At 57.4% G+C, this 14,775-nt stretch overlaps 1 protein-coding gene across 4 annotated transcripts in view; it reads right to left on the bottom strand.

The window, feature by feature from the left end:
* The window catches only part of USP19 (ubiquitin specific peptidase 19), a gene marked incomplete at its 5' end in the record, with an annotated part of 48,305 nt that overhangs the window by 23,544 nt on the left and 9,986 nt on the right, over positions 1-14,775 (bottom strand). For all 4 annotated transcript variants that reach the window (XM_084633321.1, XM_084633324.1, XM_084633323.1 and 1 more), the window contains 5 exons: positions 76-232; positions 553-802; positions 1,554-1,931; positions 2,395-2,528; positions 3,665-3,793. In XM_084633321.1, the coding sequence (XP_084489447.1) occupies positions 76-232; positions 553-802; positions 1,554-1,931; positions 2,395-2,528; positions 3,665-3,793 (1,048 nt within the window). The remainder of the gene's footprint in view (positions 1-75; positions 233-552; positions 803-1,553; positions 1,932-2,394; positions 2,529-3,664; positions 3,794-14,775) is intronic.

Genomic DNA, 14,775 nt, shown 5'->3' with positions numbered 1-14,775 from the left:
TGTGCCTGGGCACCGGGGAGCACCTGTGTGCTGCAGCCCCCGCAGGGCACAGCTGGGCCCGGTGCTCAGCAGTACCTGGTCCGAAACACCAGCGTGAAGTCCTGCTCCCGGAACAGCACCTTGGAGGTCTCCCTGTGGATCTCCTTCACGTAGATGTGCACCACCACCGAATCACTGCCCTTCTCGTACGAGTCGTTCTTCACCAAGGTCAGGCTCACCATGGGCTCTGGCTCTAGGACAGGACAAGACCAGGTGGGGGCGCGAGGTGGCTGTGCCCTGGGAGTCCCTCCCCACCAGCGTTGCAGGCAGACGGGCCCCAGGACTCAGAGGGGAGCCTGCCAGGCTGGGAGCTCCCAGGCTGCAGGAGACAGCTCTGTGGGCTGCTCTGGCCCCAGGCCCCTGTTTGCAGGATGGCAGCACCCCCCTCAGGGAGCCAGGCGCCCTTGGTTCCCAGGCCACTGGCCAGCAAGGAAACAGAGCAGGCTCCTGATAACAGGAGGGGCCCGGGGAGCTGCCACCTAGCGCTCTGGTTCCCTTCCCCTCGGCACTTACCATCAGCTGCTGCTTCCAGGGCAACATCCTCTTTGGACCAGTCTCTCTTCTCAGCGTCTCTGCCCAGCGGAGGGGAGGCAGGGGCCTGGACAGCCTCGGGGCCCTCTCCAAGGGCTGGAAGGCACTGGGAGGTGGCCGGCTGCAGGGGTCTCTTCTCAAGGCAGGGCGCCATGTGATGGGGGAAGCTCTCTGAAGGGGCAGCGAGTAGCTGCATCCCCACAAGCACGGGCTCCGTCTGCAGCACTTCGGTCTTTTCATGCAGAGGGTGAAGGTGAGACATGGAGGGTCCCCCTGAACTTGGGCCGGCCCCCGTCCAGCCATAGCTCTGGTCTATGGCCCTGAATAGCCACGCTACCAGTTCGGCCCCAGCCACTGCCAAGCAAGGGGAGCCCCCTCTGTTCCCACCTGCCCTGCCCCCCCCCCGCCCCGCACTCACTCTGCACTGCAGGAGTGACGGGTTTCCTGGGGCACAGGAGGGGCCCTGGGGTGTGCCCCAGGGCTCCTACCCACACAACTGCCAAGGGGCAGAGCGCCGCGCCAGGAGCGGGGGAGGAAGAGCTCTGCTCCTGCTGGGCAGGCACCTTCCCTCTGCCCAGAGACCAGAGCCAGGCAGCCACTGGGCTCTGGAGTTCCTTGGCTCCAGGGTGTGAGCCTGGCAAGCCAGCCAGCTGTCCGGGGCCAAGAGATTGCTGGGATCTAGCCTGCTGGGAGCCATGATGCCCAGCCCCTTCACAGCCCCCGCCCCAGGGCGCCCACCTCAGCCCGGACAGAGAACCCGAGCCGGGGCTCAAGCGAGCAGCCTAACATCCCGAGTCTGTGGCAGGCCAGGCCTCCCACTCCCATCCTCCTGCTGCCATGGAGCCATGCCCCAGCCCAGCCGGGAGCACCACTGGGAGCCTGCCACCCCCAAGAAAATGAGGGGTTCCAGATCCTCGGGAGAGGGGATGGGGCAGGACAACACCTGTGAGGGGGGCAGCAGGCTCCCCAATGCCCCCACTTACCTTCACCAGAGGCGGGGTCAGGTCCGTGGCAGCATCGCTGTGGGCTGCTTGGCTGTTCTGCCGGCTGCCCCCTCTCCCACTGGGCTCCTTGCCAGGCTCCAAGCCCCCAGCAACCTTGGCATTTGGCTCCTCCTCCATCAGAGCCACCTTGAGGTACCCGGACCGCCTGGTGCTGGGGCAGCTCTGCAGCCCAGGGCTGGCCGGGCTCTTCCCTTCTGGGGCCTCACCCCTCCCTAGAGCTCGCTTCGAGTTAGGGAACTCCCGTTTGCTCCTTGCTTGCTCCTCGGGGGCAGTCTGTGCGGGCGGGGGCTGTTCCTTCCCGTTCTCCTGGCTCACGGCCCCCTTGGCTAGCTCCTTGGATCCGTCCTTTTGCTTCTTCTGGGAAAGGTAATGGGGCCCGCTGGGACAGCTGCACAGCCAGGGCACTGGGCCAAATGGGGCCCTCCCCTGGCCATGGACACGAACCTGCACCAGCCTTGCTGCTTGCGGGCTCAGGGGCACTGCCAGCACCATGCCATCGGCAGAGGCATGGCCAGCTTCCCACCAGCCAGGCCCTCCGTCCGCAGGACACACAGAGACGCCCGCGGTGCCCACCCTCCCCTCCCAGCCCAGGGGAGCTCAGCCGGGCCTCTCCATCCAGTGGGTCACACCGAGACGCCCATGGTGATCAACCACCCCTCCCAGCCCAGGGGAGCTCAGCAGGGCTGCTGCCCAGGCAAGGCAGCTCACAGAGCTGGGGGCGAAGGGTGAGCTCAGCTCCCTCTCCCCTCATCTCCAGTGGGCCCTGCGGCAGGTTCACGGGCCTAGAGAGGTGCGTGGCCAGAGTCTGCCGCAGCCTTACCAGGAGCGAAGCCCAGGTGTGCAGGGGGATCTTCTTCTGAAGCACCAGCTGCAGGAAGTTGCCTTTCTTGCCCTGGACTTTGCTGCAGGAGCTCTCGATCTCCCCATAGAACTCGCCACTCCACTGGCGGCCATCTGTGGACACAAACAGGGACCTCACAGCTGGGGTGGGCACAGGCAGGCGCTGCTGCAGGCTATGGGGCTCTGCTCCATGGGGCCTAGTCCCTCCAAAGAGGGCTCTGGACAGAGCTCGGGCCTTCAGCGCCTCCTGCCGGGGACTCTGCCAAAGGTGCTGCAGCAGCAAGCCGGCTCCCCTTTGCCGCTGGCCGGCCCAACACGGCCTTTGCAGAGGGGCTGAGTGGCTCTCAGCCATCGCCAACCCCATCTCCGCATCACCCCGCCCCGTCGCCTGCTCCCGCACAGCCCCGCCAGTGTAAGCCCCGGGGAGGGATTCTGCCACTGCTGCGTAGGGGGGCGAATCCCAGCGACTGCTGCACACCATCTCCCGAGAGTGCCGTACGCCTCCTGCGCCCACGCTCTGCAGCGTGCTTCCCTCCTCTCCTCCCCTGCCTACGCGGGGCCTGCAGCTCACCTGCTGCTAGACAAAGCACCACTTCTTCCCTTCGGGATCACACCCCACATCCTCCGCCCCCGGGCAGCTCCCCGGCAGAGCCACCTCAGCCCTCACTGCTCAGCCACGCATGGGTTACTTGCTGCTTCCTCTCTGGCTGGGGACGCCTGCCTCCTGGGACCACACAGGGATGGGCCCCCAGACCAACTCAAGGTTTCAGCTCTTGATTTGGGACTAGCCTCCATGTTCTGTCATCTCCTGTGCAGAGGGGGCATCCCCGACAGGCTGGGCAGGTACCAGGAGCGATGTCTCCATTATGCCCTGAACCAACCCGCGAGCAGCCTCTCCCATTGGCGCCCTGGAGCTAGCTGTTCCCAGCGAGGTCAGTGGATCTTGGGCAGGCCAGACGGTGTCTGTACCTGGGGCGGGGTCTGCAGGAAGCACAGAGTATGTGGCCAGTGCAGAGGAGCCCAGCTCCACGCACTGCTCTGGGTTACCTATGCTATCGAGTGCTTTCTTCTCCCCCCGCCCCTTTGCCCTGCATGGCACTGTGCTCTGGTCAGTGGAGGACACGGCCAAGCACAGCCATGTGAGCCAGGGACGGGGCATCCCGCTCACCGGGAGCTGCTGTGTCTTTCTCCAGGCGCTGGCCATGATCCTGCCTGGAGCGGCTGGCTGCTGCCAGCTCTGCAGCTGTTACCTGGCAGCCTGACTATGCAGTTGGTGTCTGTGAACGCAGCATCCACCTCCTCCACCTTCAGGGGCCCGCTGCCCAAGTTCAGCTTCACAATGACCTCGTCAGCGTTCTGCTTCCAGTCCAGCAGCAGGTCTGCAACAACAGAGGGACAGCATCACTCACCTGCCCAGGAAACCCCAGGGGGCCGGCAGCACTGAGCTGCCAGCTCTGTGGCTGGGGGAGCACAATCCCAGACCCAATGGCAGCTCTGGGTCTGGGGAGCAAAGAGGCACTCAGCACACTCCAGAAAGGGGTTAATGGGAGCCCATGGGGAAGGGGGCGAGTACGGGCGCAGCTGGGAACCCCCACGGGCACAGAGCCAGGCAGAATCGTTATCGCCCCCCACACACAGCGCCCCAAGATGCCAGAGCACCTGGAAGGGAGGAGGGGCTCTCCCCATGTGAGCTGCTCCGTTCCCGCTCCATAATGGAGCGGAGCCCAGGCGGGCTCGCACTGCAGCTGGAGGTCGCTGTTTCCCTTCGCTGAGCAGCCGGATTGGCAATCCCAGGCAGGCGAATGCCAGCAGCCCACCACTACCTCCCCAGGAGGGCCGGGCCAGGGGGCTGTGCTGGAGAGAGTGGTACAGCAGGACTCTCGCCGTCCAGTCAGGTCTGTCCCGGATCCTGCAGGCTCCGTGCGGGGCTATAGCCTGGCACCTGCCAGACCCGTGGCCAGCCATAGCCTGTCACAGCTTAGCCAGGCCTGCTGGTGTCCCCCCTGCCACGGGAGCCCAGTTAAAGCAGCACACTGGGCCCATACAGCTCAGGGCTGGGAGATGGGATCCCCCAGCCTGCCTAGAAAGGGGCAAGAGGACTGCCTGCAGCGAGCCAGCACACGGGGCCATGCTTGGGGGCTCGCCGACCCTTGCCCTGCTGCTAAGCCTGGCCAGGAGAACGCAGAGCGAGGCAGCACTGGAGCAGTACCTGCGAGGGCAGGGACCTGACCTCTCTGACCACGGCCACGCAGGGGGGTTAGCATGCACCCGCCAGCCCCTCTCCTGAGCTCTGAGCCATGGCCACGCAGGGGACTAGCACACACCCGCCCACCCCTCTCCTGAGCTCTGAGCCACGGCCACGCAGGGGACTAGCACACACCCGTTAGCCCCTCTCCTGAGCTCTGAGCCACGGCCACGCAGGGGGGTTAGCACACACCCGTTAGCCCCTCTCCTGAGCTCTGAGCCACGGCCACGCAGGGGGGTTAGCACACACCCGTTAGCCCCTCTCCTGAGCTCTGAGCCACGGCCACGCAGGGGGGTTAGCACACACCCGCCAGCCCCTCTCCTGAGCTCTGAGCCACGGCCACGCAGGGGGGTTAGCACACACCCGTTAGCCCCTCTCCTGAGCTCTGAGCCACGGCCACGCAGGGGGGTTAGCACACACCCGTTAGCCCCTCTCCTGAGCTCTGAGCCACGGCCACGCAGGGGGGTTAGCACACACCCGCCAGCCCCTCTCCTGAGCTCTGAGCCACGGCCACGCAGGGGGGTTAGCACACACCCGCCAGCCCCTCTCCTGAGCTCTGAGCCACGGCCACGCAGGGGGGTTAGCACACACCCGTTAGCCCCTCTCCTGAGCTCTGAGCCACGGCCACGCAGGGGGGTTAGCACACACCCGCCAGCCCCTCTCCTGAGCTCTGAGCCATGGCCACGCAGGGGACTAGCACACACCCGCCCACCCCTCTCCTGAGCTCTGAGCCACGGCCACGCAGGGGACTAGCACACACCCGTTAGCCCCTCTCCTGAGCTCTGAGCCACGGCCACGCAGGGGGGTTAGCACACACCCGCCAGCCCCTCTCCTGAGCTCTGAGCCACGGCCACGCAGGGGACTAGCACACACCTGCCAGCCCCTCTCCTGAGCTCTGAGCCACGGCCACGCAGGGGGGTTAGCACAAACCCGTCAGCCCCTCTCCTGAGCTCTGAGCCACGGCCACGCAGGGGGGTTAGCACACACCCGCCAGCCCCTCTCCTGAGCTCTGAGCCACGGCCACGCAGGGGGGTTAGCACACACCCGCCAGCCCCTCTCCTGAGCTCTGAGCCACGGCCACGCAGGGGGGTTAGCACACACCCGCCAGCCCTTCTCCTGAGCTCTGAGCCACGGCCACGCAGGGGGGTTAGCACACACCCGCCAGCCCCTCTCCTGAGCTCTGAGCCACGGCCACGCAGGGGGGTTAGCACACACCCGTTAGCCCCTCTCCTGAGCTCTGAGCCACGGCCACGCAGGGGGGCTAGCACACACCCGCCCGCCCCTCTCCTGAGCTCTGAGCCACGGCCACGCAGGGGGGTTAGCACACACCCGCCAGCCCCTCTCCTGAGCTCTGAGCCACGGCCACGCAGGGGGGTTAGCACACACCCGCCAGCCCCTCTCCTGAGCTCTGAGCCACGGCCACGCAGGGGGGCTAGCACACACCCGCCCGCCCCTCTCCTGAGCTCTGAGCCACGGCCACGCAGGGGGTTAGCACACACCCGCCAGCCCCTCTCCTGAGCTTTGAGCCACGGCCACGCAGGGGACTAGCACACACCCGCCAGCCCCTCTCCTGAGCTCTGAGCCATGGCCACGCAGGGGACTAGCACACACCCACCAGCCCCTCTCCTGAGCTCTGAGCCACGGCCACACAGGGGGTTAGCACACACCCGCCAGCCCCTCTCCTGAGCTCTGAGCCACGGCCACGCAGGGGACTAGCACACACCTGCCAGCCCCCCTCCTGAGGTCTGAGCCACGGCCACGCAGGGGGGCTAGCACACACCCGCCAGCCCCTCTCCTGAGCTCTGAGCCACGGCCACGCAGGGGACTAGCACACACCCGTCAGCCCCTCTCTTGCTGGGGGAGGCAGCGGGGAGCAGAGACGCACACAGGATCAGTCTGCAGCTCGGACACTGGTACCAGGGCTGACCCACGAACACCACAGAGCCCCACTCCAGCGCAGGCTCCCCCGCGCTCCTAGCCAGCCCTCTTGGCTCTCTCCCTCCACAGTGGGTGGCACGACGGGTGGCACCCTGGCGCTGCCTGGCCCAGCAAACCAAGGTGCAGCCTAGCTCAGGCACGTCTGCACTGGAGGTGGAGGGGACAGAGCGGCCCTAGCTCGGACTGCCCCAGCATGCTGAAGTGAGCAGGGGAGGCGCAAGGGGCGAGCTGCATGGAATACAATGTCTGAAGCTGTAGGACATTCTCAGGGTGGCCAGTGCCATGCTCGCTCGGCACTAGTGCAGGTTGTTCTCCTTGAGTGGAGCCCTGCACGGAAAGGAGGCTATGCCCATGCCCCTCTCCTAGCTCGCCGCCTTCACCTGCTGGCCTACACTGACCACATCCGAGACCGACTACGTGCTAGGAGCTATGTTCATCCAGCATCCCACGGGCAGGTCACAATGCCAGGCCGAGCTGCCTTCCCACCTGCACACTGCCTTCGGGTACACCTCAGCCAGCAAGGGGCGGGGCTCCCTGAGCCTGACCCCGGGTAACGCAAGCCAGGCTAGCGGCTCTCAAACTTTCCAAGCTACAGTCTCCTTTAAGGGGTCTGATTTGTCTTACAAACCCCCAAGTCACACCTCACTTTAAAAAGACGTGCTTACAAAATCAGAGACAAAAACACAAGTGTCACAGCACACTAGTCCAGTACTGAACAATTGCTGACTTTCTCATTTTTGCCAGATAATTATAGAATAAATCAACTGAAATATATTGTCCTTACGTCTCAGTGTACAGTAGATAAAGCAGTATAAACAAGTCATTGTCTGTATGAAATTTTAGTTTGTACTGACTTTACTAGTTTCAGAGGAGCAGCCGTGCTAGTCTGTATTCGCAAAAAGAAAAGGAGGACTTGTGGCACCTTACAGACTAACCAATTTATTTAAATTTGTTAGTCTCTAAGGTGCCACAAGTAATCCTTGACTTTACTAGTGCTTTTTATGTAGCCTGTTGTAAAACTAGGCAAATATCTAGATGAGTTTATGTTCCTCCAGAAGACCTCTGCGTACCCCTGGTTGAGATCCACTGGGCCAGACCCCCTCCCCCAGAAATTCCTGCAGCGAACCTAGCAGCTTGTGGTGACTAGGGGGTGTGACCAAGTGGGATTTATTTCAGAACATTTTGCATGAATACAGTGTGTGCCTCACTTTCCACTAGGTACTGCATGATGGGCTAGGTGGGGGTGGGAGTGGGGTGTTTCTTTGCAGAAGAATCCAGAAATCTAGGTGGGGGCCTGAGCCCAGACAATAGCCCGGTGATCTAACAAGTGAGGACCCTGGCTCTCTGGGCTAGTTTGGCCAGCTGGAGAACAAAGAGCGAGCACAGGAGACTCCCTTGCCTGGAAGGGAAACAAAGGACGGAGGAGGAGCAGGGTGGGTCAGTTAAGTGTGGTCTGCGAGAAGGTGCTTCTGGACTGGGGCCTGAGACTAAGCCCTGGGCTTCGGTCAGACCCAGACGGACTAGGCTGTAACTTCCTGTTCTGTGCTAACCTTAGGGCTCCCGACGCGGTGCTCCAGACACTTAGGCCTGGTCTACAGTACACGGTTATTTTGGAATTAGCCGGGTTAATTCGAAATAAAACTGATTCCGTCCATACGACCAAACTGTTTTTTTCGATTTAAAGGGCTCTTTAATCCGATTTCTGTACTCAACCTCAGCAAGTGGAGTAGAGCTAAAAACATGAGGGGGAAAGGAGTCCAGGAGAGCTGGCTGTATTTTAAAGAATCCTTATTGAGGTTACAGGGACAAACCATCCTGATGTGTAGAAAGAATAGTAAATATGGCAAGCGACCAGCTTGGCTTCACAGTGAAATCCTTGCTGATCTTAAACACAAAAAAGAAGCTTACAAGAAGTGGAAGATTGGACAAATGAGCAGGGAAGAGTATAAAAATATTGCTCGGGCATGCAGGAGTGAAATCAGGAAGGCCAAATCACACCTGGAGTTGCAGCTAGCAAGAGATGTTAAGAGTAACAAGAAGGGTTTCTTTGGGTATGTTAGCAACAAGAAGAAAGTCAAGGAAAGTGTGGGCCCCTTACTGAATGAGGGAGGTAACCTAGTGTCAGAGGATGTGGAAAAAGCTAATGTACTCAATGCTTTTTTTGCCTCTGTCTTCATGAACAAGGTCAGCTCCCAGACTACTGCACTGAGCAGCACAGCATGGGGAGGAGGTGACCAGCCCTCTGCGAAGAAAGAAGTGGTTCGGGACTATTTAGAAAAGCTGGACGTGCACAAGTCCATGGGGCCGGATGCGTTGCATCTGAGAGTGCTAAAGAAGCTGACGGATGTGATTGCAGAGCCATTGGCCATTATCTTTGAAAACTCATGGCGATCGGGGGAGGTCCCGGACGACTGGAAAAAGGCTAATGTAGTGCCCATCTTTAAAAAAGGGAAGAAGGAGAATCCTAGGAACTACAAGCCAGTCAGCCTCACCTCAGTCCTGGAAAAATCATGATTCCTCAAGGAATCAATTCTGGAGCATTTAGAGGAGAGGAAAGTGATTAGGAACAGTCAGCATGGATTCACCAAGGGCAAGTCATGCCTGACTAATCTAATTGCCTTCTATGACGAGATAACTGGCTCTGTGGATGAGGGGAAAGCGGTGGACGTGTTGTTCCTTGACTTTAGCAAAGCTTTTGACTCTGTCTCCCACAGTATTCTTACCAGTAAGTTAAAGAAGTATGGGCTGGATGAATGGACTGTAAGGTGGACAGAAAGCAGGATAGATTGTCGGGCTCAAAGGGTAGTGATCAATGGCTCCATCTCTAGTTGGCAGCTGGTATCATGTGGAGTGCCCCAAGGGTTGGTCCTGGGGCCGGTTTTGTTCAATATCTTCATAAATGATCTGGAGGATGGTGTGGATTGCACCCTCATCAAGTTTGCAGATGACACTAAACTGGGAGGAGAGGTATCATAGAATCATAGAATATCAGGGTTGGAAGGGACCTCAGGAGGTCATCTAGTCCAACCCCCGGCTCAAAGCAGGACCAATCCCCAATTAAATCATCCCAGCCAGGGCTTTGTCAAGCCTGACCTTAAAAACTTCTAAGGAGGGAGATTCCACCACCTCCCTAGGTAACGTATTCCAGTGATTCACCACCCTCCTAGGTAGATACGCTGGAGGGTAGGGATAGGATACAGAGGGACCTAGACAAATTAGAGGATTGGGCCAAAAGAAATCTGATGAGGTTCAACAAGGACAAGTGCAGAGTCCTGCACTTAGGACGGAAGAATCCCATGCACCGCTACAGACTAGGGACCGAATGGCTCGGCAGCAGTTCTGCAGAAAAGGACCTAGGGGTTACAGTGGATGAGAAGCTGGATATGAGTCAACAGTGTGCCCTTGTTGCCAAGAAGGCCAATGGCATTTTGGGATGTATAAATAGGGACATTGCCAGCAGATCGAGGGACGTGATCGTTCCCCTCTATTTGACATTGGTGAGGCCTCATCTGGGTTACAGGTACTGTGGACGCAATTCGACATTATTGGCCTCCAGGAGCTATCCCAGAATGCTCCCTTGTGACCACTCTGGACAACACTCTTAACTCTGATGCACTAGCCAGGTAGGCAGTAAAAGCCCTGGGGAACTTCTGAATTTCATTTCCTGTTTGGTCACCATCAGCACAGTCCACCATCACAAGAGACCATGCAGTCCTGGATTCGCAGACAAGCTCCAGCATGGTCCGAATGGGAGGTACTGGATCTCATTGCATGTTGGGGAGACGAATCTGTTATGGCAGAACCACGTTCCAAAAAAAGGAACGCAAACACATACACTAAAGCGTCCAGGGCCATGATAGAAAGAAGCTACTGCAGGGACACAGAACAGTGTCGTACAAAAATCAAGGCGCTCAGGCAAGCATACCAAAAAGCCAGGGAGGCGAACGGGCGCTCTGGGTCACAGCCCCATACAAGCTGCTTCTACCATGAGCGGCATGCAATTATGGGGGATGACGACACCACTGTCCGTGCACACCTGCAAGGGGGGAGTAGCACGGAGCGAGGAGGATGAGTTATTGGAGGACGAAGAGGAGGAGGAAGATGACAGTGCACAGGTGGCAAGTGGGGAATCTGTTCCCCCCACAAGCCAGGAACTATTCTTAACGCTGGACCCAATAGCCTCCCCCACTCCCAAGGCAGGCTCGCTGGAGAAGGCACTTCTGATGAGTGAGCGCCTGATCGGAGCCACGCGGTGGGGGGAAACCCAGCCGTGCTGGGCTGTTCGCGTTTAGTTTAAAGGGCTCATCCCTGCTCAGAGTCTCATCGGAGTCACATGGTGTGTGTGTCATCCCAGAGAGCCTGCAGGCCCTCCTTTGAAATGCCAAACCCACCAGGCATTGCTTGCTATGGGAAAGGGGGCCTGGCAGTTTGAAAGCATTGAAATGAATGTGGAAGAAGCAGAACCCCGCGTGCCCCTAGGGCTTACCACGGCTGCCTGCAAGCTGAATTCTGTTGCCTGGCCGTATGAGATGGCTTACTCACACCAAAGTGGCAGGCACTTCAGTATAAGAAGCAAAATGAGACCTTGTACAGAAAGAACATGTGCTGTGTACTATGAATTGCCTGTTTCATTGAGAAACAGTGTCCCCTTTGTTCTCTAAAATGCATCTTTTAAAATACTACCCTCCCTTTTCCTCTTCCTGCAGCAAGTGCAAATGTTTCAACACGGCCCCTATCTACTCCATCCCAGAGGCTGGTCCAGATTAGAAGGTGGAAAAAACGAACTTAGGCACGACATGTTTGCCGAGCTCATGCAGTCCTCCCGAACTGATAGGGCCCAGTTGAATGCGTGGAGGCAAACAATTGCGGAGTCGCGTAAGCATTACACGAACACGAAGAGAGGAGGGACGCGCGCGATGAGAGTAAGTGCAGGATGCTATGGTCAAGCTCATGGGGGAGCAATGGATCTGTATGGTGGATCTAATGTGGGAAAGGCAGCAAGACCACAGGCTGCCGCTGCAGCCCCTGAATAACTGCCCTCCCTCCCCCCCAAGTTCCATAGCCTCCTCACCCAGACGCCCAAGAACACAGGAGGGAGGCTCTGGGGACCCACACACTCAACCCTAGAGGATTGCACAAGCAGCAGAAAGCTGGCATATCCTAAATTTAGATTTGGTTTCTGGACTTGTCCTTCCCCCCTCCTCCTCCTCCACCCCCCTAACCCAATACCCCCTCCCCCCCGTCTAGCTTCTGATTTCTCTCAGTGTTTTGTGCAACAAATAATAAAGAATGGTTTTTAAACAGTTGTGACTTTATTTCCTTTCATATATATAGGGGGCGGGTAACTTCAAGAGAAATAAACACAACTGTCACACCGTACCCTGGCCAGTCATGAAACTGGCTTTCAATGCTTCTCTGATGCGCAGTGCGCCCTGCTGCGCTCTTCTAATCGCCCTGTTGTCTGGCTGTGCGAAATTGGCCTCCCACCCCGCCATAAACATCTCCCCCTTACTCTCGCAGATATTGTGGAGCACACAAGAAGCAGCAATTACAATTGGAATATTGGTTGTGCTGAGATCTAACCAAGTCAGTAAACTGCGCCAGCGCGCTTTCAAACGTCCAAACGCACATTCTACCACCATTCTGCACTTGCTCAGCCTATAGTTGAACTGCTCCTTACTACTGTCCAGACTGCCTGTGTACGGCTTCATGAGCCATGGCATTACAGGGTGTTAGGATATAGATATTCAGGCCTGTCTGCAAAGGCCTGTACTTTAAGAATTTAGGTGTATTCTTATCACTTGGCTAGTTCTAGAGGTATAGAAGAAAGAAATCACTGTCTGCCGGTGTAAGGGCCTTCTCTTACTGTGACAGATTGAGGCCCTGTTCTTAGGCTAAGGCCTTTGGCTAAGCAGCAGAGGCAGCCATAAGCTAGGAAGCGAACAGTCACATCCTCACATTCCAAACTAGTCACATTGAAATAAGGTGCTATTGGGCTGTTAGGCACTATCAGGACAGGATTGTATTCCTATCACCTCCAGAGAAAGGGAAGTGCCTAGAAAATGTAAAAGGAAACTTAGTTTGATAGCATTCTGTCTGGCAAGAACTCACTTATCAATAGCTGGGATGTGAAATCCTCGCTTCTGTGTTGTCTTGTCATTGTAGTTCCCACTTTCCTATTGTTTGTCTGTATAATCTCTGTCTGGTTCTGTTATTGTTCCTGTCTGTTGTATAATTAATTTTGCTCGGTGTAAACTAATTAAGGTGGTGGGATATAATTGGACAATATGTTAGGATTGGTTAGTTAAATTTCAGGAAAATGATTGGTTAAGGTATAGCTAAGCAGAACTCAAGTTTTACTACATAATCTGTAGTCAATGAGGAAGTGAGTGGGTGTGGGTGGGGGTGGCATGGGCATGTGGGTGAGGTAAATGGGAGCAGGGAATGGGGGTAAGGAAGTTGGAATCATGTTTGGCTAAGGGTAGGAATGGGAACAGGGACACAGGTCTAAGGCTCTGTGGTGTCAGAGCTGGGAAGGAGGACACTAAGGAAGGAAACTGGAATCATGCTTGCTGGAAGTTCACCCCAATAAACATCGAATTGTTTGCACCTTTGGACTTCGGGTATTGTTGCTCTCTGTTCATGCGAGAAGGACCAGGGAAGTAAGTGGGTGAAGGAATAAGCCCCCTAACACAGGGTAGGCTGGGTCCCCGAGGATCACTATAGGCATTTCAACATCCCCAACAGTAATTTTCTGGTCTGGGAAGTAAGTCCCTTCCTGCAGCTGTTCAAACAGACCAGAGTTCCTGAAGATGCGAGCGTCATGCACCTTTCCTGGCCATCCCACGTTGATGTTGGTGAAACCTCCGTTGTGATCCACCAGTGCTTGCAGCACCATGGAAAAGTATCCCTTGCAGTTTATGTACTGGCCGCCCCGGTGTTCTGGGGCCAAGATAGGGATATGCGTTCCGTCTATCGCCCCGCCGCAGTTAGGGAACCCCAGCGCGTTAAAGCCATCCACAATGGCCTGCACATTTCCCAAAGTCACTACCCTTGATAGCAGCTAGTCAATGATTGTGCTGGCTACTAGCAGCCCCCACAGTAGATCTGCCCACTCCAAACTGATTCCCGACTGACCGGTAGCTGTTGGGCGTTGCAAGCCTCCACAGGGCTTTGGCCACTTGCTTCTCAACCGTGAGGGCTGCTCTCATTTTGGTGTCTTTGTGCTTCAGGGCAGGGGACAGCAAGTCACGAAGTTCCATGAAAGTGGCCCTACGCAGTCGAAAGTTTCGCAGCCACTGGGAATCATCCCATACCTGCAACACTATGCGGTCCCACCAGTCTGTGCTCGTTTCCTGGGCCCAGAATCGACGTTCCACGGCATGAACCTGGCCCAACACCATCATGATCTCCCAATCACCACATGCCGTGCTTCTAGGAACATCAGTGTCCATGTCCTCATCACGATTGTGATCGCGCTGTCGTCGCTTCCTCGCCCGGTTTTGTAGGTACTGCACATACTGCTGGATAACGTGTGAGGTATTTACAATGGTGAAAACTGCAGCGGAGATCTGAGCGGGCTCCATGCTTGCCGCGCTATGGTGCCTGCACGGGTAATCTTGGAAAAAAGTCGCGAAACTTAGGAGAGCAGAGTGGCAGCGGAAGAAGTGCTGTTCTGTTCACGATAGCTGAAAAAGGCGGGAAATGGTTGTCTTCTGTAGCTTTCACGGAGGCGGGAGCCCAGGACAGTCAACATGGAGAAGCTCGGTAGTGTGGCAAGAGCGGGAGAGCAGAATTGGCAGCAGAAGGTGTGCTGCTCGGTTCATGATAGCCGAGCACAGTTGGCAGCGGAAGCAGTCGACGAGGAAGAGAAAGAGCAGATACTTGTAGAGATTCCCCAGAAAGACGAGAGGAAATGCGAGGTGGATTCATAGTACCAGAAGAAAAGCAGTGCACCGTACTGCACCGTCTGGTGAAAGCAGTATGGCATCTGCACGCTAAAAAGGCGGGAAACGATTGTCTGCTGTGGCTTTCATGAAGGGATCCAGAAACACCTGAGAGAATGTTTTTGCTCCATCATGCAAAATGGAGCTTAACCCAGAATTCCAATGGGTGGCGGGGACTGTGGGAACTGTGGGATAGCTACCCAGAGTGCATCGCTCCAACATTCAATGCTAG

This window comes from Lepidochelys olivacea (assembly GCF_965140295.1).
Source record: "Lepidochelys olivacea isolate rLepOli2 genome assembly, chromosome: 7".
NCBI classification, from domain to species: domain Eukaryota; kingdom Metazoa; phylum Chordata; order Testudines; family Cheloniidae; genus Lepidochelys; species Lepidochelys olivacea.
The sequence above is the reverse complement of the archived record's forward strand: the minus strand, read 5'-3'. Positions and strand labels throughout refer to the sequence as shown.